We start from the raw sequence: 25,204 nt of genomic DNA, 5'->3' as shown, positions 1-25,204 counted from the left end.
ATCTGACCCTAAAATCCTTCTCAAAGTCATTACCTTCAGAGTCTTCTATTTTCCAGTTATGGTCTTCACACTTGGGTTTTAAGATAGACAGCTGTATGGTTTGATGAATGAAAATTCACTAGGTTTGAACAAGCTGCTTGTACAAACTGTATTGATCAGTGCCCCATCCTCATCATTATTTACAATTCCATTCGTCCTGGAGCTGAATTTTTGCAGCAGCAGGCTTGGATCTGCTTCCAGATCATTGCTAAAAATGTAGCAGGACATGGAACCTGCTACTAGGAGCTTTTTAGACGCCATCTCTTTCAACTAAGTTGTCATACAGATTTCTTCTTGAGATATGGCAGCAAATTCCATTTGTACGGTTTGTTAGCAGTGTATAATGAGAATATCACACAGCACCAAATCAAGTACCTCCTCAAAACAGTATTGATAGTTATTTTAACTAAAAACACTCTAGATCTGCATCATATTCCTATATTCCTTTGTTTCAACTTATTTGAATTCCACATCAGATTTTCTATTTTGATTAGGATTTAAGCTAACCAGTTGCTTGGGTCATATTGCTCATCCTTTTTAAAACGGCACAAAGCAACATCTTATCACTTCTTGAACCTCCTGATTTTAAGGCAAGATACAAATACATAGGAGCAGCGTATGTAGTATAGGCAAAAGCAACAGGAAGCAGGAGAGATCAGGGACTGCGTTTCTCACAGCATTTCCAGTGTGGAAACCGAAGCAACTGCGGACTTGCAAAGTACCCGCTCACAAATCCCCTGGTCCTGCTGAACTGCCAGCCCTGCACACACCTCAGGAGATGTGAAATCTCCTCCCGACTATGGAGACGGGATTAGACACGACTGCTTGCCTCAGGCACTGCAGAACCTCCCTGAGCGGCTCCGCAGGCCCGTGGTCACGGCCTGACGCCATGGCTGAACCGGCCTGACCGCCGGGGCTGCGACCACTCCGCTTTCCTCTCGTGTTTACACCACCCGATTTAGGCTTCGGGGAATCTTAAGCAGCACCACGGGAGGTTTAGGTTGGACATTAGGAAGAATTTCTTCACGGAAAGGGTGACTGGGAATGGGCTGCCCAGAGAGCTGGTAGTCACTGTCCCTGGAGGTACTTAAGGAAAGACTGGATGAGGCAATCAGTGCCATGGTCTAGTGGACAAGGTGGTGATCTGTGACAGACTGGACTCGATGATCTCAGAGGTCTCATCCACCGCAATTGATTCGGGGTTTCTATAACGAAGAAGGAGGAGAAGAAGGAGGAGAATGAGGCTCCCTCACGGTCCCGCGACCCACCCCCCGGGCCGCCCTCCGCTGCCTCTGCCCCTCACGCTCGAGGCCGCCTCAGGCCGCGCACCGCCTCGCGCAGCGCCGAGCTCCGATTGGCTGCGCCACCCGTGGGGGCGGGACCGAGGGAGAGCCGCGGCCAATCCGCGCCGCCAAGGACGTTTCCCGCGGGGTGGGGGCTGCGCGCAGGCGCGGCGGGGCGGGGCCGGCGCGGGCGTGAGGGAGGGAGCGAACGGGTAGGGCGTGAGGAGCGAGCGGCGGGAGGGAGCGGGTGAGGCGAGGGTAGTCCCGCGGTATCCGCGGCTCCTCGCCTTCCAGCGGGTTTCTCTTCAGGTAGCGGCTTTCCTTTTCCGCGGGGCTCCCATCCCCCTCTCCACCACTCAGACGAAGTCCCCCGCCGTCCTCAGCCCGCCCCCGGTCCCACCGCTATGTCTCTCGGCCAGCGCCTGGCCCGGCTGGCCGCCCACCTGCAGGACCCGCGGAAAGTGGCCGCGTTCCAGCGGCTCTGCGGGGTGGAGGGGCCCTCGGGCTGGGCCGGCGCGGAGCAGCGGGGGCCGGTGGCGAACGGTGGCCCCGCGGGCGGGCAGGCGCATCCCACCGGGAACGGGGCCGTGCCCGGCGCGGCGGGAACCCCGCGGCGCTGGAGGAGGAGGCCGCGCCGAAACTCGCTGACGGAGGAGGAGGACGGCAGCCAGGAGTTCGCCACTCGCAGCCGCTTCCTCTACTATCTGTTCAGCCTGGGCACGGAGCTGGGCAACGAGCTCTTCTACATCCTCTTTTTCCCTTTCTGCATCTGGAATGTGGACGCCTGGCTGGGCCGGAGGCTCATCATCATCTGGGTGTGGGTGATGTACCTGGGGCAGTGCACCAAGGATGTGATCCGCTGGCCGCGTCCTGCCTCGCCGCCCGTGGTGAAGCTGGAGGTCTTCTACAACTCCGAGTACAGCATGCCCTCCACCCACGCCATGTCGGGCACCGCCATCCCCCTGGCGCTCCTGCTGCTCAGCTACGGCCGCTGGCAGGTAATGCTCGCACCTCCGCCTCCTCATCCGTGCGCTTTCCATCCCCGAGGTGTAACCATGTGACAGACCTAATTCCTCCTCGGGTGAGGAGGTGGCTGAGTTTGGCTGGGAAAACGTCACATTCGTACCTTTTTCCCTTGCCTCACTCTTAATTTTTTTTTTTTTTGTGTGTGTGTGTTTTAAGCGAGTGCTCAGGTAACGAGAAGTGTTCTAGTAATTCTGTCTTGTGAATGGAAGTTGTGCTGGTTTTGAGGATTAGCTCAGCACGCATGAAAAGTTCGCAGTAATAATCTGCGTTTTGTTCCGATGAGGGTTTTTTTCCAGCTTGTCCATTTGCACAAAGTTTGGATAAGCATCTAATGTTTTTACAGGCATTTGGTTTTACAGGGTGAGAATTTAGTGGAGAGCCAGTAACTAAAGGGCTTCTTGTTGAGCTTCGAGTCACTTTGTAGCGTCACTGAGTTGTAGCTTTAGCCTTTTCTTTAACGATTTTATTTTCATTAACCACAACTTGGAAATGATCCTGGCATTTGTACTTTCAGGAGGTTCTACAACCTATCAATGTGTTCATAATTAGCAGGAACTGATAATCCGTGATATTTTCATCACCTTCATTCAGCAGAATCTCTAAAATCTGGCTGTTGCACTTGGGGTCAATAGATAAGTTAAAATAACACTGTTGATCGTCTGGTTTACGCAAGCAGTGGCATGTGCTTTGGCGCTGGCTGCTGGAAGTACGGCAACAGCAGCAACTCCAAAGAAAGCACATCCAGCTCTCTAAATCACTGCACTAAACCACTTTCAGCAGTAGCTGAGAGAAGGCTTTCCCAGGTGAATGTCCAGTGCAGCGTTTTAAGAAGTTAGGCAGTAATTAGACTCTTAAGTTGTTAGTGTTTACTAATCCTTACTGTAATACCTGGTTTAAGGTGGATATAAGTCATGTCGGTGGAGAAAACTAACTCTGATCCTAAGCTTCGTGCAGGGGCTTAACTCTTCCCAGTTGCTGGTAACAATCACCATTTGTCTCTGGCGCTGCCTGACACTTTGTGGCTCTATCTCAGCATCTAGAATGGGTGACTGAAAGGAATGGGATGATTAAGGGCTAGAGATTTTATTTGGCCTCTCTAACCAAAGATTATTTATCTGTTTCTGCAAGGTGAATGCATGTGCCCAGAAGGAAGCTCTTAGAGATTCATATTTGCTAGGAAAAGGTGAAGTATTATATGCTGGAGTTATGCCGGCATAATAACTACATACATACATACATACATACACATATATATATATATATATATATATATATATATATATATATATATATATATATATATATAAAATAATAATGTCATGTTTTTTGAGTGTTTGAAATAAATATTTGAAGTTTTGCCACTGAGATGCCTAATCTCAAAGTTGTTTTTACTAAATGACCAAAATCTGTGTATATTTGATTATTGCTTGTTAGATGTGCGGGGCTGGTGTCAGTTGGAAGCACAAACTGGATTTGTACTCTCTGCATGTGGGAAAGCTCGTTTAGCAGTACCAGTGGATCAGCTTTGCACAGACTGATGTCGTGTATGCAGAGAGCCCGTCTCGATGGCCTCTATAGGAGCAGCAATCAGGGTGTGAAATGGTGTTTTTGCCAATGAACCGAGTTCGATCTGTGCTTTGCCAACCCTCCCGCTGCAGTCTGTGAAACACTCTGCTAATTGACTAAACATATTTCCCATGAATGCATGGTGAGAAATCAGAAACATTCAGCCTTGTTATTCGTGTAGGACTGTGCTTAAGAAATGCAGAAGCAAAGTGTTTGAGTCTTGATTTCAATTCCTTTTTCTTAGAAAACGAATATGAATAAAAGACCTCTCTGAGACCAACTTCTGTCATTTCAAGATACTCATGTAAAAAAATAACTTCTGACTTTTAAAATTATTTCCATAAATTAATCAGTAATTAACCAGTGGCATGTCTAGAGTCTTTTCATTAACCTTTCATCTGACACGTCTTCTGTTCTCTCTGTTTTACTTCTGATGAAAGGGAATAGAACCTATGTGACATCTTTTTGTCATGGAAAATGGTGTTTTTCTGGAAATGCTGTTAAAAAAGACTGACCTCAGAAGTTCTTGGAAAGCTATTGAAGAGGTTTTTAGTATTATTTTTATTAAATTCTACAAATTTACTAGTATGTGCAGGTCACTGGATTTAAACCTGTTGGTTTAACCTCTTTCTGTGTATATTTAGTATAAAGAATACTTACATATACTGATATTTAGTATAAAGAATATATTTAGTATAAAGAACACAACTATAAGCTGGGCATTTAGAATTTATTTTAATAAATCAGAGCCTGATTGTGGTGAGACAAAGTTGGGACTGTTGGTTCAGCAGATCATAGTGGAACGAGGCTGAGGATGAATTGAGGCAGATACAGGTGTAACTCTCTGCAGGGACTTTTCCTCTGCAATACACACAGCTTTGAGTTTGTCACTTTGAAATTATACTAAACCAAAGAAAGCTCCTCTTGCTCTAAAAGATGCTACACCAGTGAGGAGGGAGTCTCTTTCTTGTGTGGCTTATTTCCAGTTTGCTTGCAGTGATCTATGACTTCCTTCTATTGTGTGATAGTTCTTTTCTATCAAAGACAATTTATTTGAGTCTTTTTCTTGAAGAAAACAGAGAACAGAGAAAATGTGCTCCTATTTTTCTAGGTGTGGCCCAGATTGTCCATTTAAAAACATATTGGGATTGCAGTAGGGTTTTTTCTTAGCCTGTTGACTTTGTGCATTTCAATTTTTCAATGCCTTTAAGCAATCCTGTTACAATTATTTTTACATAGTATTCAAAAGGATTTTTGACTATAAAACGAAAATACTTGCTAAAAATGCAATAGTTCTATTGTTCAAGTAAAATATTTTCAGAGATAATGTGTTTTAAAGATGGTTTTGGGAAATTATCACAGTTAGAGACTTTGGGAATAGGGAATATTCAATGAAACTCTTTCAGACAGGAGCGAGTTACATATTAGGATAACTTTCATAGTAGCTAACTGTTCTGTCCATTGTATCCAAATTTTTCAGTTTCTTCTTGTATTATGAGAGCTTCCCTGAAACTTTTGATTTCTTGCATAATCCATGTTCATTTATTTCATTTATTTATTTAATATGTTACATTTCTGCACAGAAAACCATTTATTTCAACAACACTTCAGTAACCATGAAATACAAAGCTCATGTCAAAGACTCATGAGAATTTGGGAGTGTTATAAATGTTGATTCCCCCCCTCCTCCCCATCTTTGAAGTGCTGATACCCTGACAGAGAAGGGCAAACATTTAAAAGACAGTGAGGTTGTAGATCTTGATACAATGTAGGAAGAAGACACCTTTATCAAATTGAGGAAAACTTGCTTTCTTTGAAGTCATGACAGTTTGAGCCAGGCTGCTTATATTGTGTCTCAGATGGGGTGAGGAAGAGATAATGTGAATGCTAATTATCCACAAAATCTCCAAAGGCTCAGGCTGAGACTACTGGAAAAAGTATTTTTTATATTTTGTTGGATTACTTTGAACTGTTGATTTCAAATAGACACCATGATGTATTTTATTAGAAATGGTCCTTGAGTTGGGATGGTACCTGAACGTGTCAGAACTCTGCTGGCTTATTTTGAGGAGAAAAAAATAAATATCAGCCAGGGGATACAGAAAATTCAGAAAAATGAATGTCAGAAAATACAGAAAAATAAATATCAGTCGGGAATAGAGAAAATTCGCTTCTATCCAGAGTTCCTCCAGGATGCAGCCTGGCTGTAGCAGTGGCTGTCTGCGTTAGGAAATGATGGGTTTGCACTCCTTCCTGAGCTCTGCATTAATGAGCTCATGAGGAACTGCTGACTCTCACTGTAGCCACCCAGCAAAGCTCAGCTGATGTTGAGCAGGAGCCCGGGGCCTGGGTTGATGAGGAGCAGGCCTTTAACTGTGTTAACAACGCTGATTCACCTGCTGAAGCAGCCCGTGGTGCTGAATATGGCAGCCCTGTCCTCGCTGGGTACCTGGCTGGCAGTGTTTGATATGCAAAGCCTGTCATCAGGGACTGCCTTTCCACCCTGCTGCTGCTAATGGTGACCTGGATAAACACCCCTGCTGAACCTGCACTGGGTGCATCTGTTCTCCAGTGGCCTCTCTGATGCAGTTTTCATCTCCAGTTTTCATTTACTCAGTGCTCTTTTGACTCTCTGTGGTACCGGTTGTGTAAGACTCTTCTGTGGTACCATGTGAAACTCCCTTCCAGAAATCTTTCATCTGCACTGTGACTTTTATCAGCCAAGGCTGCTGAATGTAATTAAATGAGATGGGTTTGACAGGATCTGTGTTGGGATTTCAGGGAGATCTGCATCGCTCTGTGGTTCTGACTGACCCCTATTGAAGATTACCTCTAGAATTGTCTGCCTGCTCTTTCATTTCAAAAGGCTAAACTCTCTGATCCCCACTGAAAATAGGGAATAATTGGTTATGGGGATGAATAAGCAGCCTAATCACAACAGTGCTACAGTGAGAATTTTGCAGAAAGGGGCACACCCTTGTTTTAAATGTCTGTCCTTGGTGAAAGGCTTGCATTTGCAGTAAGATTGATGTAGTGATAAACCGGAAGCTACACATAGAAAGTCATCTCTTACATACAAAGTCTGTGTGCAGGAGCAAGTGCACTCCCTTCAGAAAGAGACACATCACCCCTCAGAGAAGCCCAAATATTTGGCTAAAATACTAAAATGTTGAGAAGAGATGTTGGCAAAGAGATGTGTGCATGCTTGTCTAATTGGTCTTCTTGAACATGTTTCCTAAACAGTCAAACAAAAACTCTTCTGACATGGGAAGCATTGCTGAAGGGATGATCTGAAAACACAGAATTACCCACACAATGATTTGAGAGAGAGAGAAATGGGAATTTGGAGGGTCAGCACTGGCCTTGTCTTGTGTGTGTAAGATGTAAGGTCTTCCATGGGCCATATTAATGCCTGTAGTTTGTAAAGGAAACTGAAAAAAGTTGTTTTTTGCAGGTGTTAAAAGTTTAAAAAGAGCACAGCCAGTTCTGACAAATGTCACTAGGGAATCTCTACCAGAGGAATACAACAGCCTGTCTCATTAGACTGTGTTGATTGTCATTAAATGTATTTTTCAGTTTTGCCTAAGCAAATCTTTAATTAATGGAAAGGGTCTTGGGGAAAAACATGTAAAAACAAATGCTCTAAGGTTGGATACAGAGTTTTTGATGAAAAGGTATTCAAAGGAAATACTTCTCAAGCAGTTTCTTTTTCTTGGTGCATTGTGCACATGTAAAAGCACTCCTTGTTCTTTAAATAAGGTGTGCTGATTAAACTGAGAAAACATTATTTTGCAGAGAAAAATGTAGTTTTAGGTACTGGGGCATAAACAGAGCAAGCTGTAAGTAATTCTTGCTTGCTGTGTTCAGAGAGGGATTATTTTTTTAATGACTGCAATGAAAAGATGTAACAAGCTAATTCCTATTGTTACTCCTTAATTTCTTTTCAGATTAGGTGTAGCAGAAAATTAAATGTTTTAACTTCCTTCAGGACTGGCATTGAAAAGTTTATCTTGGAATTTTAAAAAGAGGTTCTTGTAGTGATATGTAACACTGAAGTTTTTATCTCTTGGTATTAATGTTGGTGAGTGCAAGAAAGGAGAAAATCACTGATAAATATAGCTTAACCAGTGGTATTTACCACCTGTCCATTTGAATGAATTTGTTTATTTTTCCTAAAATGACTGATTGGTGGTCTCTCTTTTCTAATAATCCTCTTCTCCCTTTTCTTCTGCTTCCCTCACAAATCATTCTTATGCTGTGCTTTTTGAACTCCTCTGTCCAGCCAGGTGCTGGAGTCATTCCCATAAGCATTGATTATAGCTTTTCATGACTGTTGCCAGTACATGGCCCAGGTACCTTATTAAAAGCCTGGTGCTGCAAGTGCTGCTTGGATTCCTTCTGTGAACTTTAGCCCAAAATAATTGTCTCAAACTCAAGTTGAACCTCTGAGTTGTGATATGATTAAAAAAAGATCATTGAATACTGTAGAACACTGAAAATATTAGAAAATTACTTTGGAATCATTTGTGGGTGCTGGAAACTTCTGTGCAGAATGTGCTTTAGAAAGGTAAAGAAGTGAGCATTGAGTGTCTTTTAATAGTGTTCCTTTATGAAAGAAGGAATTTTCTGACCTAGGTCAAAGCTTTTAGGACAGATTGTTTCCTTATAAGCATTTTTAAACAATGGTTATGTTATTAAGACTCTTGGCAAAAAGATCAAGGAGCAGGAGGAGGATAGGGGAGGGTTTTGTGTGTGGTCCAGTCAGAAGTTTGCAAGCCTGTTTTGGAGGATGTAGTGGAATTTTCTATAGGATGGGAGTTTTCTTTTAAAAACATAGGACATAAAGTTCTCAAAGACTTACTGAGAATATTTTCACTGCTGTTTTACAAATATGAATTTAATTCAATTTCTTCAATCAAAACAAGGCTCTGGATATGAGAATAAAATTGGGGTCTGAAACATAATGAGTCATTCAGTCAGCTTTATCCCTAGCTTTACCTTAATAGGTGAAGTTAAGAAATCAATTAATTTCTTAAATTTTTTTTTAATAACATGCTTATTGGTTTGGGGTTTTTTAATTTATAAAAGAGAAAGCAGTATGGAATTAAAAAAAAACCACACTCAGAATTGTTGATGTGGCATGTTGGCTATGGGGAGGCACAAGGAGTTCTTGAGGATATTCTTATTTTGAGAGAATGAAACCTGGTTTCTGTGTCTGCCTCTCCCAGCTGTGATCTCTGACACCTTCCACACCCTCATTTGGAAGCACATGTGATGCCAGTCTGCCTTCTGATGCCCAAATGACCAAAACCAACTGTGAACTGGGGAAGAGGGTAGAAGTAAACTGGTGATCTTTTGTCCTTCGTGCCTCTGTAGGTCTGATCTGGCATGCCAGGAACCATGGGACTAAAACTGCTGGAATTCAGCTGTCTTGCTTAATATCTCACATTTCAGTAGAGACCCAAGTCAACACAATAAAAAGTGCTTCTGACTTTCTTCTTTGAACACTTGATATAAGTTTTTATTCAAATTTTCACATTAGTCTTTTATCAAATATGCCTGGTTTTAAGTAGAAAACCTAGTAAAAGCTGTTTTTTTTTTACTTTGAATATTCATTTATGATTTGGAGAGGAGATGTTTGAAATCCATTCTCACAAAACAGTGTTATTACAAGTCTTGCTAGTGCCTCAGCCTTGCAGGCAACAATTTGGAAGTAAGTTTATGGCATCAGCTCTTTTTCCAAGGATGCAGGTGATGTCCCTGCTGGTGGTGTGGCTCGGCATGCTGCTGAGCTCAGAGGTGTGTGGGAGTGCTGATATTCTCCTTTAGTCACCTTGTGCACTTAGGCCTGCGTGTGAGGACCAAACACGCGCTTGTCTCGCCACCTCAGGGCAGATTTTGAAGCAGGTGCTACCAGTTTGGTGTTCTGGGAATTCTCAAACCCAGTGGCTGCTTTAAAAGGTAGGAGTTAAAACAGGCTGAGGAGGACCCAGGGTGTTGGGCTTAATTTGTGATCAGTACAAATTAAAGGGTTCCTGTAAGAAAGATGGGAGCCAAATCCTGTGGGCCTCTTGTGACAGGAGAAGGGGTGATGATTCTAAACTGAATGGGGGTTAATTTAGATCAGATGCAGGAAGAAGTTTTATATTTCTGCTGGTGAAACACTGGCACAGGTTGCTCAAAGAGGAGGTGGGTGCCCCATTCCTGGAACATTCAGGGCCTGGTTGGGTGGGGCTCTGAGCAACCTGTTCTAGTTGAGGGTGTTCAAGCCATTCTACCATGTTTTGCTGTGAAGAAACTAAACTAGCCCATGTTCTCAGATGGTTTAAGGGATATTTATTCAGAATTAGAGTGAGATGTGACGGAGCCAAATAATCTTTCCAAAACATTCTTCAGAGCTGGAATTTCTGTTTCTTTCTTACTCAAACACCCTTCCCTAGTGAGTTCCTGAACACAAACATCTCTTCTTTCATTTTCAGAATTATTTGTAGTCTGCCTGCTGTTTACAGTCACCTGCTCAGGACTCTTAAAATCAGACTTCTCACCTAACTATTTCCTTCATACTCCTTATTCTCAGGATTTTGCTGTTTAGCTGCTCTAACCTCTTCTCTCCCCCAGTCCCAACCTCTTACCCACAGTGTCATGAGCAGCTACTGAGCCCTGCTGAGCCTGGTACTTCATTCATCTTCCTGCTAAAGCTCCAGCCTCTCTTTCTGTCAGCTACTGCAGAAACAGGACAAGTCTTTATTAAAGAAAAGCCTTACCCCTGATTGAGCTCTGAAAGCACAAAAGATGTGTGTCAGGAGACAAGGATGGACACAGGCTATCAAGTGATGGCAAAACAGTTTGAAACTCGAAGCTGCTCTTGCTTCAGAGGCCCTGGGGTACAGCTGTGCCTGCACATGCAGCAGTTCTGCTGGGGGAGTCCTTGGAGGGTGCAGGGAGGGTGTGTGGCTGTGCAGGCAGCATTCCTCCTTCCCTGAAAGCAAAGCACAGAGGGGCAGAGGGATGTGGCTGCACTTGTGAGGTACCAAAGAGCTGCTTTTGTGGCTGCTGTAGCAGTGTTGGTATCTGATAACTCTGCCATCATGTGTGAGTGTGACAGAGTTACTGGTGCGTTGCCCGGGGTTAACAGAGTTCTGAAAGCAGGAAACTGAGTTTGTTCCTTCATCATTGCAGTCAGAAGTGAGTCACAGATACACAGTTCTGTTTAGATCCAGTTTGTAGATGAATGTGATAGAAGCAAAGACAAATGTTTCTACAGGAAATAGAGTTTAGTCTAGATGGAACACAACTATAGCTGTTTAGTATTTATGTTATGTTAAGTTTGTGTTTAGTATTTATTTTAATGTGAAATCTGCTTCTTATGTGAAACATAAGCTTCCTGATTTTCTCTTAGTTTGAGAATGTTATTTATTTTAGTTTTGTTATGCCAACATGTTCCTGCAGGTGAGAATTCAGTGAAGGTTAGAAAAATGCAGAAGAGTGATAATCCTATCTCAGACCTTTTACAGAAAGACTGATTTCTGGAACTTTACAATCTGTTCAGTGGCCTTCACAGAGGACACACAACTTCCTCCAGTAATTTTAAAGATATTTTCTCGAATTTGTTGGATATTCTACCCTTCAGGTTACCTATGAAAGGAACAAGGGAAAGGGCAAGAAAACTGCCTGTAGATTTTGTTCCTGGGTTTGAGTACATCTTGGCTGCCTGTTTATATTGAACATGTTTATCGTAGGAAGAGAAGCAATTTTGGAAACTTGCCATTTTATCTTGTGACTGTGTCTTTTATAGAATAGTGGCAAAAAAGGAAGCTGTATCCTGTCTGGTATGACATTTTGCAATAGTGGGGAAAGTATTTCATACTGTGCTGTAATATGTAAATTAGCATAGTTTTAGCCAAAACCTGAGAAAGTTAAGAAACTATGTTTCTATACATGATATGTGCTTTTTAAAGCAAAGTATTTTATTTCTTCCTGGTAAACAGTCCTTATTTAAAAAAAATGTGAGAAGGCAAAAATAATTGGAAGTAATTATTTGATGATTTTTGTCTAACAAATGTGAACTTGTAGGAGGAAATTTATGTAGGTTTGGAAAGAACAAAAAAGATTACTGTTTTAGGAGCTTCATGCTGATGCCCAGATATTGAGTCAATGACTGCTGAAGCCCTAAAACCAAGAATTGAGGAAGGAATTGAATTTCTTTGTAATTTTGTTATGAGTTCCTTCTTTTCAGGAAAGAAGTGAAGCCTCGATTCTGCCTGAGTAATTGCCAACATTATAAATATGTGATGGAGCTGCTTCACCCAGTGTAAAACTGTTGCAGTTTAACACACTTGTCTCTGCCCATGTGGTCAGTTTGGGATATCAGAGCATGGCAAGAAAACTGCTACAGAGATGGAGACATTTCTTACTGCTTTGAAAAAGTCTGATAAAAGCACTGAAATTCATATATCCTGAATGCAAAGAAGATGGGGAAGATTGAAAGTTTGACTTAACAATTTATGAAAAGGTGCTCTGCTAGGCCTGTGGAGGCTAGGGCAAGGAAAAGGGTAAACATCAGTGGCATTAATTGGAATTAATTATAGAATGTTCATAGAGTGTTTTTTTTTTTAATTTCTTTTTTTCAAGTTCTAATATGGTTTCTGCATTTTTCTTCCCTACCAGTATCCCCTTATGTTTGGACTGATCCTGGCATTCTGCTGGTGTTCTTTGGTTTGCTGTAGTCGAATTTATATGGGAATGCATTCAATTTTGGTAAGAAAATAATCTAATCTACTACTGAACTTCTGGTTTAATCCTGTTCTGATTTAATAAACTTCTATCACATTGAAGGTTTTACAGTGCAATAATTATATATAGATGTATGTTTTTGTAGTGTCCTACAATACAGAAACAGAAGACTTATATTTCTTCAGCATAGAAATTGATTAAACAGCTAAAAATGGCTCTCATGCTAAACTTATACTTGTCTTTTATAAACTCAGTCCATGGTTGAAACTTAACAGGTGTTTAATGTCATTTTTTAGTGCAGAAATTGATGACTGCTCTAAAGTGTAGAGTAAATTTTCCTCTACAGAGTAGAAATCATTTTGCAGGATGAGAAAGTGGCTGTTAAAGTTCATTCCACGTCAGCTGCTCAAAGCATGTGCATTTTGGAGTGCCACTCTACATGCTAGAGTTTCATTTACCAGAGTTTTTAAATCCAGGTAACAAAGTTTTCATCTTGGAAAACACTCATTTATTAAACAGATTAAAACTCCCCAAACTGAAACACAAATGTATACAATGCAGAAATGAGAAAACAAGAACACTACAAGTGATAATCACAATGCGAGACCACTGATGAGAGTGGCTAAAGATGTTTTTGAGGATCATGTGCTAGAAGAAAAGCTAACAGACAGAAAAGGTAAAGTCTGGTAGGGAGTAGAAAAGCTGGTAGATGAACACAGTGGAAAAGGAGCATGGGAAAATAATGTAGCTCAGAAAAACTAAATTACATTTTTGCATCAGTAGTTAGGAGGCTTTCCAATCTAAAACCATTCTGTCAAGGATGATGTGATGGACTGACACAAAATGTCATAGAACAAAGTTGTGCCACAAATAGTGAGCAAGCAGACAGAGCTGTTTTGCAGTTTCACATCTGAATCCTCTGCAGAATTTGAGGGAATGGAGTTCACCACATGGTGCCTGCAATGTGCATCAACCCCCGTGCCTGAGTTTGGGGGGAGTAGGTGCCAAATAGAGCAGAAAGGTTTTTTTGTTGCTTCTGAAATGAGCAAGTCTGATGTTTATATCAGTCAATTTTAGTGGAGCTTTTATCAAGCTTTCAATTAGTGGAAGCACATTAAAAAAAATTCATAGAAGCTGGAGCAATACAAACTCTGCTGATTGAAGTCCCATTTCCTGGCTCATGTGGAAGAGCTGATAAGCATGAAAGTGAAGGTGGGCCACTTTGTAGTGCTTGGATTGCACAAATTCTTCTTTAACAATCAAACATGACAAAAGTAGCACAGAGTTCCATGCAACTGAATGATCAGTCAAGAGTTAACTGAAATTTAATGCTGAAGTAAAAAATCATTGGGTAACCTTTTCATTAAGAAAAGACCTTTAAAAACAATAGTAAAACTGAAAATCAGTTAGGAAGCCACAGAGGTTATCTCTTCCTCTCCTTTAATATTTGGAAACAGTTCCCACTCTTCCAGCATTGTTAATTCTGAAGCTGGAGTGAAAGTTGAAGGTGCTTTAGTGCCTGACTGCAGTGGTCCTTGACTGCTGCTGCTGCCAGTGTTGGGTGTGTTGGCACCCAGGCCCTCAGAGCCTCTGTTGAGTTGTTTCAGCAAACCTAAGTTGGCAGAACATATTTAGATGAGCTGGATTTGTGCTGACTGTAGGTTGGAATGCCCTGGCCCTGGGCAGGGACCAGTGTTGCCAGCAGAAAAATCATAGAAGAATCACACAATAGTTTTGGGCTGGAAGAGACCTTTGAAGATTATCTAGTCCTAGCCCCCTGCAATAAGCAGGGACATCTTCAACCAGAACAGGCTGCTCAGAGCCTTGTCCAGCCTGACCTTGTATGTTTCCAGAGACAGGGCATCCACCACCTCTCTGAACAACCTGTACCAGTGCCTCATCATGCTCATTGGAAAAAAAATATCTTCCTTATATCCAGTCTGAATCTCCCCTTTTTTAGTTTAAAACCATCACCCCTTGCCCTGTTGCAACAGGCCTTACTAGAAAGTTCAGACCTGCAACTTCAGTGAAGGATCCTTTGATCATAACTTCATTCATGATCTGGTCAGGATGCAGGTGATTTGTTAATAGGTCATCAAATGCAATTCCTTCCCTTATGTTTAACATAAGAAAGATACAATCCTATGAAAGGTAAGAGATGGGAATCCACAAGTTGCTTTTAACACTACAGCAGCTAGGCTTGAATTCTTGTTAATGTAACTTGAGGGCTTTTTTTAAAATAGTTATTACACTGAAACCATATCTTTCTCTTCAACAGGACGTTATTGCTGGATTTCTGTACGCTATTCTTATCCTGCTTATCTTCCATCCAGTTGTGGACCTGATTGACAATTTCAACTTAACTTACAAATATGCACCCTTAATTATCATCAGTCTCCATTTGGCCCTGGGCATCTTCTCTTTCACCCTGGACACGTGGAGCACGTCGCGAGGAGACACGGCTCAGATCCTGGGCTGCGGTGCCGGCGTGGCCTGCGGCTCTCACGTCAACTACATCCTGGGTCTGCAGCTGGACCCTGCTCCCCACACCCTGCCCTTGTCCCTGTCCTCCCTCACCGTGACTGCGTTTGGAAAGGCCATCCTGCGCTTGTTGATTGGGGTCATCGTTCTGTTGCTAACAAAAGTGGCCATGAAGAAAGCCACGATTCCTCTGGCGTGTAAAATGTTCCGCATCCCGCAGGGCGACGTGCGGAGAGCCCGGCAGCGCATGGAGGTGGAGCTGCCCTATCGCTACATTACCTACGGAATGGTGGGCTTCTCCCTCATGTTCATTGTTCCTTGCCTCTTCCATTTCATTGGTCTTTCCTGATGCAGTTGGATCACTTTGGGTAGGGAGAACTGAGCTAGTTGCTTTTTGAGGAGGTGCACTAGTTTGCTAAGGGAAGGCCAGCCAGCTTGGCTTTAGGGCCTTCCTATTAACAGCAATACGAAGCAAGCAAAGCATTTAAAGGGCTTTGCACATCTCTGGGGATGGTTTAGGGCCAGCAGTCAAGCATCAGTCCAGGAGAAGTGCTGACCTCTGTAAATGCTGATTTTTGGACTTATTGCTGTAACCAACTCTGTGTGTGTGTGATGCAGTGAATGTATCTGGGATGGCTGCCAGGCTGTACCTGTGTACGCTGACACTTCAGCAGGTGTGTCTGACAGCTGATCAGAAGGCTCCATTCATGATCTGTTTGCCATTTCACAGTAATTAATTCAAGTTGTTGGACCATAAACTGTTACATTTGCTTTCTTCTATTCTTTCCTGAAGTCCTGCTTCAAGGTATTTCAATTAATAGGTATTTTTAATGGACCAAACTCATAATGAGGGTGAATTTTTCTAAATAAACAAGCAAAAGCCTTTTTCTTTAGCCCCCTTTGCAGAGAAAAATGTCTGGATTAGCATTGGTAGATATTACTAGAGTATATATAATTCAGGTACTGTATTTTATGGTTTAATAACTGTGCCTTTCTGTTGCTAAATTAAGAAATGCCATATATACTGTGATGTAAAAATGCCTAATTTTATGGAAAATCCTATGTAATTAGGCAGATATTAAAAAATGTTAGTTGTCCATGTTGCTGACATGGTCCGAGTTAACCAGAATGTCCAGTTTTTACTGATCAAAATTGCATAAGTGAAATGACCCAGGAATTGTGTCCTTGAGCTCAAGATATTGTAAATGAACAATAGTCCCTTTTGTAAGTATTTTTAATGTGTATTGTAAGTTACTGCAAGAGGATATATTTTTCTGGAGATTGTTTATACAGTGGATGGATATTCAAAATTAATTATTTAAACATATAAACAATAAAAGCACCCCATTCTGCAAAGAAATGGGCTTCACTTATTATTCCAAACTAATCTAGAAGGACCACTGCTTTTAGGTATTTGGTTAGAAAATATTATTCTAGAAAAATTCGTATTTTTATGCATTAACATACTATATTTAAAGGTGATAATCACTTACCCAATTTAGATAGTTATAAGACAATGTAACAATTAAAGTAAACTTGTAATCATTCTGATTGACAGATTGTGAGGAGTCAAGGCAGGATGGTCAATGCATGAATGGTTTGTGATGTCTAAATTTGGCAGGATTTTATTATGTGCTTTTGAGCTTTTCATGATCCTTTTCCCTTCAAGTGTAATTTCATGTGCCTTTTTTCTGTTTCATTTTGTCTTGTTCATGTGTTGCCTGATCTGTTCTTTCCATGTCAGGAACACTGCAGGAAGCGCTGTCTTAGTGTCTGAGCAGGCACAAATTACTTAATTTTGTATTGTACTTGTTTTTCAGGAAAAGCATCATTTGGTTGGCAAATATGGTGATTAGATAGAATACAAAGCCTACATTTTTGTAAGCAGTATTTGGTTTTAGAAGGTTTTTTGTGTTGGAGATCTCTCCAAGCTGTTAATATGGAGATTGACAAAATTAACTTCACTTTCTTTGAAGCAGACGAGGTTTATGGTACGCTGGCACTGGATGATGTGAAAAACTCCACTTTTCTGGTGCATTTCTGCATGCACTGCTATGAATGTATTCAAACTGAGGTATCCAAAACTGAGAGTGTTCAACAACTTCCACAGCTGAAAAGACCTCACTCAGTAGAAAATGGTTTTAATGTGTATTTCTGGATTTGATTTTTGTGTCTGTTCCTCTTTTGCAGTTCAATGCAGAATGTGCAGTTAGAGGTTAATTGGTTTCTGGGGTTTGGAGAGTGGGATTTCCACTGATCTGGCTTCACACACCAAGATAGCCATTAAATAAATAGCTGGGGGAATGTACACAAAATGCCTTATGCTTAAAGCCCTAAGCAAGTGGTGTAGTTTCAATTATATTTAATTAGTCTGAGGACTGTTAAAAATAATAGGCTAACTTTCTCTGAAATTTAGAGCATATTCTCCTTAAATATCCTAGCTTTACAGTTTATAGCAAAAAATGTTTAAATTCTAGGACAGAAAAGGTAAGTGAGCAAAACTAATTTTTTAAGGTACATATTGGACTTGTAGAAACCAAGTTTACATCATAAAGAGCATAATTAAAGCTGTATTTTCTAGCTTGCTCTCTTGTAGTATTGATGGAACATGAGATGTACTGTGGAGGATCTGGAAGGGGTGAAAAGATCACACAGAGCTTTCAACAGGCTAAGGAAAATTGTACTGTAGCTTATTCTACTGTCATAAATTTATTTTTTATATTTTTATACAGTACATTGAGTAAGTTCAAAACATCATGTTCCATGTTCCACTACCCAGGAAATGTCCATCAGAATGTCTGTACAGCACCTTCAGCAACTACTTCACTGATGTTTACATGAGAAAAAGTTCTACTGTTCTGTTTTCATGTTTTATAAGGGGTTAGGCTCGAGAGGGCAGTTAGCACAAAATGTCATGCAATATGAATACCTTTAGAGGATAAAGAATTACAGACATGCCAATGCTCAGAAATCCAAGTAAAGTATTTGTATTGTTGTATAATTTTGTTTACTGATAAGCTAAGTTCCTTGGAATTGGGCATAACAAAGCAGCAGGTAAAACTGGAGCACTTTCTTTGCCCTAATCTATTCTTAGAGTTAAACATGAAAAATATTTCTAGTGTGAGCACCAGCTGGTACCAAATTCTTTATAAATAAAGTTAACATAGCTTTAAGAGGTAATCAAATGTCTTTCCAGAAGGAAAAATGCTTGAAAACCTTTATGACGTGGTGCAAAAACATCCTGCTAGTGAAGTCCCTTGATCCCAGAGAGAAATATGCTTCATAGAACCAGCTATGAATGAACATTTATTACAAAAAGCTGCAGGCTAAATTTGCCTTTTTAAATTATTGTGTGAAATAAACCTTTAAACCAACAGGCAGGTAGAGAGCAGTTTGACACAAAATTCTGTTTTCCAAGAGGCTGAAGAGATGCAAATTAGTCTGAGACTGCCTTAAACATAATGGCAGGATTTTTTCTGGCCTGGCCCTCACTCAGAACTGACATGTGCATCTTGGGTGAGTTTTAGAATCTCTTCTTTTGGAAAAATGTTTCATTTTTATAAAAAAGCATTGCTTTTGCTTTCTCCTGTGTGATCACCTGTGAAGCTGTTGGGACTCTGAGCAGGAGGTGGAGGAGCAACTTGCAGGTAAATTGGCAAACCAAAGGGAGTTGGGTTTTGTTTATTTATTTGGAATTTTTTAAGGTTATGTGCAGCATTTCTCCTGGAAAGAAAAACCAAACAGAAAGATGCATTTCTTTTAAAATGGCATCTCCAAATGTGATATGTGGCTTTTGTGTTATTTTTTTTCTTACCAGAACAGTGTTAAATTGTCTGGATATTAGAAGCTAGTATGTTTTCCTTTGTTTTGTTTTGTTTTTTTAATTACTGCTCTCAGTATTTTTTACTCCATTTTTTGCTTATTTCTGAGAGAGTGTCCAGAACTTCTGTAAGCAATTGCTACTTATGTGAAGATTGTAATTTTGAACTTGTAAATAATTAAGGGTTGTTAGCTGCAAAAATATATAAAAACAAATCCTTGCATGCTGTAAGTAAATACATCTGTTGTGCTAAAAGTTGTTTCTGTTTCAGTATTTGCTTTCTCAATAAAAAAATCCAGTTTTCACACAGCATACAGAAGATATTTAATAATCCAGTGGTATGAAGGGGCATTGCTGTCAAACTCCTGCTAACTTTACTGGGAGTTCTGCACTGGGTTCCTTCCACAGGACACTGAGAATGAAGCCTGAAGGGCAAGGCTGTGCTGACGTGGGAGCAGGCTCAGTGAGTGTGAAACGACTCAGCTCTAAATGTGATAGCCTTGCTTTTGGGTGATTCTCCTTGTTAAAATATGAGATTCCTAAAGGGCTCACCTTGGCAGTCCATTCTCTGTAGGTGGGACTGGCTGCACATTTCTAACACTTCCCCTCTGTACCATAATTCTGTGAATGAAGAGACCCCAGAGTAAAGTCAGTAGATAAAATGAGAGAATTGATTTCTTGGGGTATTGTGACTCAACTTATTGTAATTGATTCTTGAGTGGTTCTTTGGTCTAAAGTAGAATGTTTGTTGGTTATATAATTTATCTCTGTATTCTGCAAACGACTTTGAGGAAACTTAACTTTTTTGTGGGAGGAAGTTGAATGACACCTTGCCAGACTTCATTCTGTAGGAAAGCTTAAGTGGCCTTTTGTTTCAGAAAAAAAATATATAAGCCTGTTTTAAAATTTACTGCAAATGATATATTGGTCAAATTGATAGATTAACTGGGTCACTAACATCGTTGTTCTTGCAATACTGAACAAAGGCAATGAAAGCTGAATTGGAAACAAAATGTGATATTGTGTGGCAGAGAGGACAAAGCACTTTAGGTGTTCTCTAACAAGCAAGTATCACATGCTGGTTTTGAAGCAAATTTAGCCATGCATTAGAAAAATTTCTTTGCACTCCATTCTGTACCAGAAATTACTTGCATATTGGTAGGAGGCCTTGTAAGAAAAGAAAAGAAAGCAGGGTGTGCTTGCAGTGTATGATCAGTAACTGTTCCTGTAGGATCAGAGGAGAGGAGAGGGTACATGGGATAACAGTACCTTAAAGATACTGACTAGTAAATGTAAATAATTCCCATCAGGTTGGAGAATTTTATTAGTCTCTAAACTTTGACTAAATTAGTCACTAAGTTTTCCCACAAGTTTATTTTTGCTAGAAAGTGTAATGAAAGATAAGAGTGATATTACTGAAATGGAAATTAGCTTTTAAGACAATTCTAGATGACTGAAGTATCAAAACTGAAAAAGATCAGTTCAGGAGCAAGTAATGGGAACAGTAAGAGTAGAGTCTGAGGGAGATTTTGTATTAAACTTAATGCACTTAAAAATTATGCCAAAATTTGGCCTACACTTGATTTATATGAAATCTGTAGTACAATATAGATACATATATAAATTAAAAATATTGTGTATTGGAGCTTAATTTTTTTATTTATAGATTTTTTCCTCTGTTTACTGCATTCCCTGATAAAAGGAAGTTGATAAAATACAAGCCAGCGTTGTCTGTGTAAGGTAAGGCTGTATGTTAGTAGCCTTTAGGGAAATAATGCAGTTGTAACCCAGTCTCTCAACCTCTTGGAGAACTTGATTTAAAAAAAACCCAAACAACTGAGATGCAAGCCCTAAGTTGAGGATTATATGTTTGCTGTATAATAGTATACAACTGATGTTTTAAAAATGAATACATCAGCACTTTGTTTTACTCTTGTTAATGATTTTGTACTCATTATACACTTCCTGAGTTGTCAATTTAGCTTATATTGACTGGTAACTGAAGTGTCTAACTTCACCTGCAATGTGTGGGTAATAAACTCCTGTTGGATTCAGTTGTGTTACTGTCTTTATTCCTTCCAGTGCTCAGGGACAAGATTTGAGTTTGTGGATGGATTCAAACCCCAAAACAAACCCCAAAATTTGTTTTCTGAAAGTTCTTTTCCCCTTATATGTGTAAGGCTGATTTGATGCAGTAGCTTAGCAAACATAAGCAGAAAATACATTCTGCTTCCGTGTCAGCTGAAAAATTACCTTGGAATATTGAACCCAGCATGTTTTTTCATCTCTCCTGGGATGCCACAGCCATATGTGGGTGGGAATTCCTGCTGTAGAGAGTTCAGTCCTGGTGGCTAATCAAATCTGCAACTGCCTTGGGAAGATTGCCAAAATAATGCCTGTAATGAAGAATTCCTTTGCAATTGCTTACCTCATGCTGTTAGGCAAAGGGATGTAATCATGTTTGCTGCCTATAGAATGATTACATTTCAGAACATGATGACCCAGATTTCTACTAACTTGCAAAGATTTTTGAACTGGAAATTCAGGGATGCTGTTTCCCATGCTTCACTGTATGCAGCAGGTACTTGATTAATTTGGTTTTGGTGATGTAGTGTTTGCAGCATTATTCATGCTGTAATGGCTCCTGATTGCTTAGTGGTTATTGCTGTGGACTGCAGTACATCAGCTGCAGATGCTGAAACTCTAAATGAAATAAAGCTTTTACTCAAATTGGAACTTCCAGCTTTAAGAGTGAGAATATTTTATCTAACATGATGCTTATGGGACATAATGCTTTCTCTGATCATTTTTAATAAGGTTTGAAGGTGGAAAAGTTGCTAATCTCTTTAAGACGGTGGTAAAAGCCCAGAGTGAACAGCTCTGGCAGTCAGAGTGATTTCCCAGCCATGGTAATTAGCACTGCACTCTCTTGCCTGGCAGCAGCAGTCCAGCTCTTTCCTGATGCACTGGCCCTGTGTCAGTGTTGGTATTGTGTCTAGACTTCAGGCTGACTAACCTCACTAATGTACAGCTGAGAGAAAAATAATAAATGCTTTGGGCCAGGTTGGCTCTTTACACTTAGTAGCCTGTTTAGGAACCTTTTTTAAACCTCTGGTTGCCAGATTTGTTCTTGTCAATGCAAAAAAATGACTGTTTTAGAATTTATATACAAGACACTTCAGTAGTTATGCAAGAACCCTGTTCTAGGATCCAGAGTTCTGGAATACACATCTGATACAGTGGCCTTGTGCTGAGCTTGGGCTTTTGGGGAGCAGCCTTCTGTAAGGGATCTCTGTCTCACCCCAACCTGTCTCAGCTGGGGTAAGCAGATCAGATGCTGAAGCAAAAATAAAGATGGTACCCTCCCAACAAAAACCTGTACAGCCTGTGCAATCTGACAAATCTCCCTTCTCAAGGAATTGCCCCTCCCAAGAGGCAGTAAGCAGCAGATCTGAGCTGCTTTACAATGCATGCCTTTTGCATTCAGGAATCCCACACGTGGGAGGGTTGCCTGAGGTTCTTGGGAAGAGCCAGCAGGAAGGCAAGGGCTCAAGCTTGGCTCTGCTGTTTTGCCTCTGTACAAGTACAGAAAAAACTGAGCATGCATTGGGTGAACTGTGCACTTTTGGGTGTTCCCTCTGCTGCCTCTCAGGTGGAAGGAAGGCTCCTGCTTTGGTGCCCAGCTTGATCTTTTGGCTTCAGGGAGGAATCTGGAATTCTTACCACTAACAAAACTGCCAATTAAAAGATCAAATTTCAATATGTACACCCCTAGCAGGCCTGTTCAGGTAGTGAGGATGACCAGGAAAACAGAAATACGTGTCTGCAGTCTGTTTTTCTATCTGAATGTGCCTAGAACATCCACTCAGCTTCTTAGGGACAGCTACAGGAAACGGAGGCTGAGGAAGAGCCCTCAGTGCAGGGCCCAGGTGTTTGCTTTCAACAGGATCCAATAAAACATCCTAACCTGGCACCCTGTGCAGGTATGAGACGCTGTGAGCACTATTACCAACAGCAGCATTATTAAAATGAAGGATTGTTGTAGCAAAGAGATGAAAGACACATCTTTGTTACTGCAGGATGAAGGAAGTTAGCTTAGGTTATGTGAAGTCAGGCACTGCTAACTCTGAGCTGACCTCTAAAAATGGTGCCCTTACCCAACAACTTGACTTTGCAATCAAAACTTCCTTTTATTGTACTCTGTAATTAGAGTATATAATTTAATCAGCCCTTGATTTTGGTTTATTAAATGCTTATTCAGCACTAAGTGGCAATTAAGCATTGAAGTGCCTTCAGTGAATCCCAAAACCTGATTATCATCAGTCATAATAAATTTGCCTCCCTTGTACATTTTATCAAGTTCTGCAGATAGAACTTGCCAAAAAACGCCAGAGAGGTTTGCAAGCTCCTCCCTCCCCCTTATCCCCAACAGAGGAGAACTGACAAGTGAAACAAATGAGCTGTACCTTTAAAGATGTTAAAAATAAACCCCTTTCTCCAGCAATCCACATTAACTTCTGCCACTTCAGCTGCAGGAATCTGCTGATGGAGTTATGTTCACTGATCCCTGGAATGTAACACTTTGTCTCCATGCACATAGGAGCTAATTACAAATCGTTACACTGAAAAAGTTGCAAGCCAAACTACACTGCCACAAAAATAACCTTGGCATATTAGGTAGATGCAAACACACAGCAAAAATAAAAATAAAAAAAAATTTCTTATTCCAGACAATTTGCTGTTTGAGTTCTTGGCCTCTGGCCTAGAGTACATGACGCTGAAACTCAGATTTGTTTAGACTTCAGTTGTTTTTAAGGTGGGGATCTTAAAGATTCCTTTCTCAAAATACCTCTTATGTCTGTAAAGTATCTGTCAAGAGTTACAAGTGATCTCTGGGGCATCTGCCCTGCAATTCCTGTGGTAAAAGTCACAGCTGCATCTCTATGCATGGTACCCTGTGACTCAGCAGCATTGGTGTGCTATCCAAAAAATGGCATTTGCTGTTAATACAGCTGCACTTTGCTGGGAGTGCTGGGCACCAAACCCGTGGCTGTAAACTGTGGCTTTCCAGTTGATCCTGCAGCTGTTTTTACCACGTGAACAATGAACAGAAGGTATTTGATGAATTTGTGGCAACTGCCCCGGGGAAACTCAGATGAAAAACTACCAGCTGAAAATATTATTGGAACACTGACATTTGCAATACAGTCTTATAATGCATGTTGTGTTCTCAGTGGAATCATCTGCCTCCTGTTTGGAGATCTTCAGCACTAATCTCACCAGTGTGGGCAGGCTTTAGTTCTGGGTGACAGCTCTGGCAGGACGAGGGTTCAGAATGAGGGAAAGGTATTTACTATGAAAACATGAGTGTGTCATTCGGGTCTTTGTGCTTTGATGTATCCAGATATTTTTTTTTTATGTTCAGTGCACTGTAAAAATGTCAACCAAATAACTGTTAAGGAGCAAAAATAAACAAAAAAGGGGCACTTTTTCATGGCAGTTCGGTGAGCTGTGCATCCTCAGGAATGCACATTCTAATAAACTACTCAAAATGTTGCAGAGTTATCAACAGAAAAGGGTAATCTCTGTTCACAGACAGATAATTGCACTGGTAGAACATAAATACATGCATTATTTATAAGCAGAAATAGTAAAAATAACAGTTATACTGGAGCATGTAGAATTAAAATACTGCACACAGCTAGTGACAGACAAATGAAATTGTCAGTATTTTGAAGTCTTTTGATTGACTTTCTGCTTTAAGGTGGCATTAGACTGAACTACAAGTTGTGTTTTTTGTACTGCTCTATGGTCATTGTCCATGAAACTTGACCATGTCATGGGGTTTAGCTAAAGCCTTTTTTATCTTGCTAGAACAATACATAGCTCAAATTCTTAATTTCCATTTTTAAAAATGGAAGTGCAAACCTAGCTAATGAAAATATTTCTATGTTTAAAAAACGTCTTGAAATTATTTATTTGTCCATGATATTGGTAATATTACATCATTTTTCAGAAAAGACCATATATGTGATTTTAACTGCTATGAAAATAAAGGTACAAAATATTTTCCTCACTGAATAACATCCATCCATCCAAGGTTATGGATCAATGCTACTCATCAGTGCTGAACAGTAAATTCAGAGTAGAACAAGGAATTTTGAATTGCAGAACTTGGAGCAATATAAATAAAACATTAAAAGAAGCAAATGTTTAGTTATGCCATCCTCCTTTTCATAGCCTGGATGTGTTAGCC

The 25,204-nt window shown here is 40.6% G+C and overlaps 1 protein-coding gene across 1 annotated transcript; it reads left to right on the top strand.

Moving 5' to 3' along the window:
• The first annotated feature begins 1,515 nt into the window (after positions 1–1,515).
• SGPP1 (sphingosine-1-phosphate phosphatase 1) lies at positions 1,516–21,002 on the top strand. The gene is made up of 3 exons (XM_071426257.1): positions 1,516–2,320; positions 12,582–12,671; positions 14,926–21,002. The coding sequence occupies exons 1-3, from the start codon at positions 1,727–1,729 to the stop codon at positions 15,475–15,477; spliced, it is 1,236 nt and encodes a 411-aa protein (XP_071282358.1). The 5' UTR covers positions 1,516–1,726; the 3' UTR covers positions 15,478–21,002.
• Positions 21,003–25,204: the final 4,202 nt, after the last annotated feature.

This window comes from Agelaius tricolor, unplaced genomic scaffold (assembly GCF_023055355.1).
Source record: "Agelaius tricolor isolate 1412-34295 unplaced genomic scaffold, bAgeTri1.0.p SCAF_5, whole genome shotgun sequence".
In the NCBI taxonomy this organism is placed as follows: domain Eukaryota; kingdom Metazoa; phylum Chordata; class Aves; order Passeriformes; family Icteridae; genus Agelaius; species Agelaius tricolor.
Note: the sequence above shows the minus strand (reverse complement) of the source record. Positions and strands in the feature narration are given on the sequence as shown.

Coding starts and splice junctions, on each gene's coding strand:
- SGPP1 (XM_071426257.1), top strand. CDS start 1,727: ATGTCTCTCGGCCAGCGCCTGGCCCGGCTGGCCGCCCACCTGCAGGAC. Junction 2,321..12,581: donor TCAGCTACGGCCGCTGGCAG/GTAATGCTCGCA, acceptor CTTCCCTACCAG/TATCCCCTTATGTTTGGACT. Junction 12,672..14,925: donor TGGGAATGCATTCAATTTTG/GTAAGAAAATAA, acceptor TCTCTTCAACAG/GACGTTATTGCTGGATTTCT.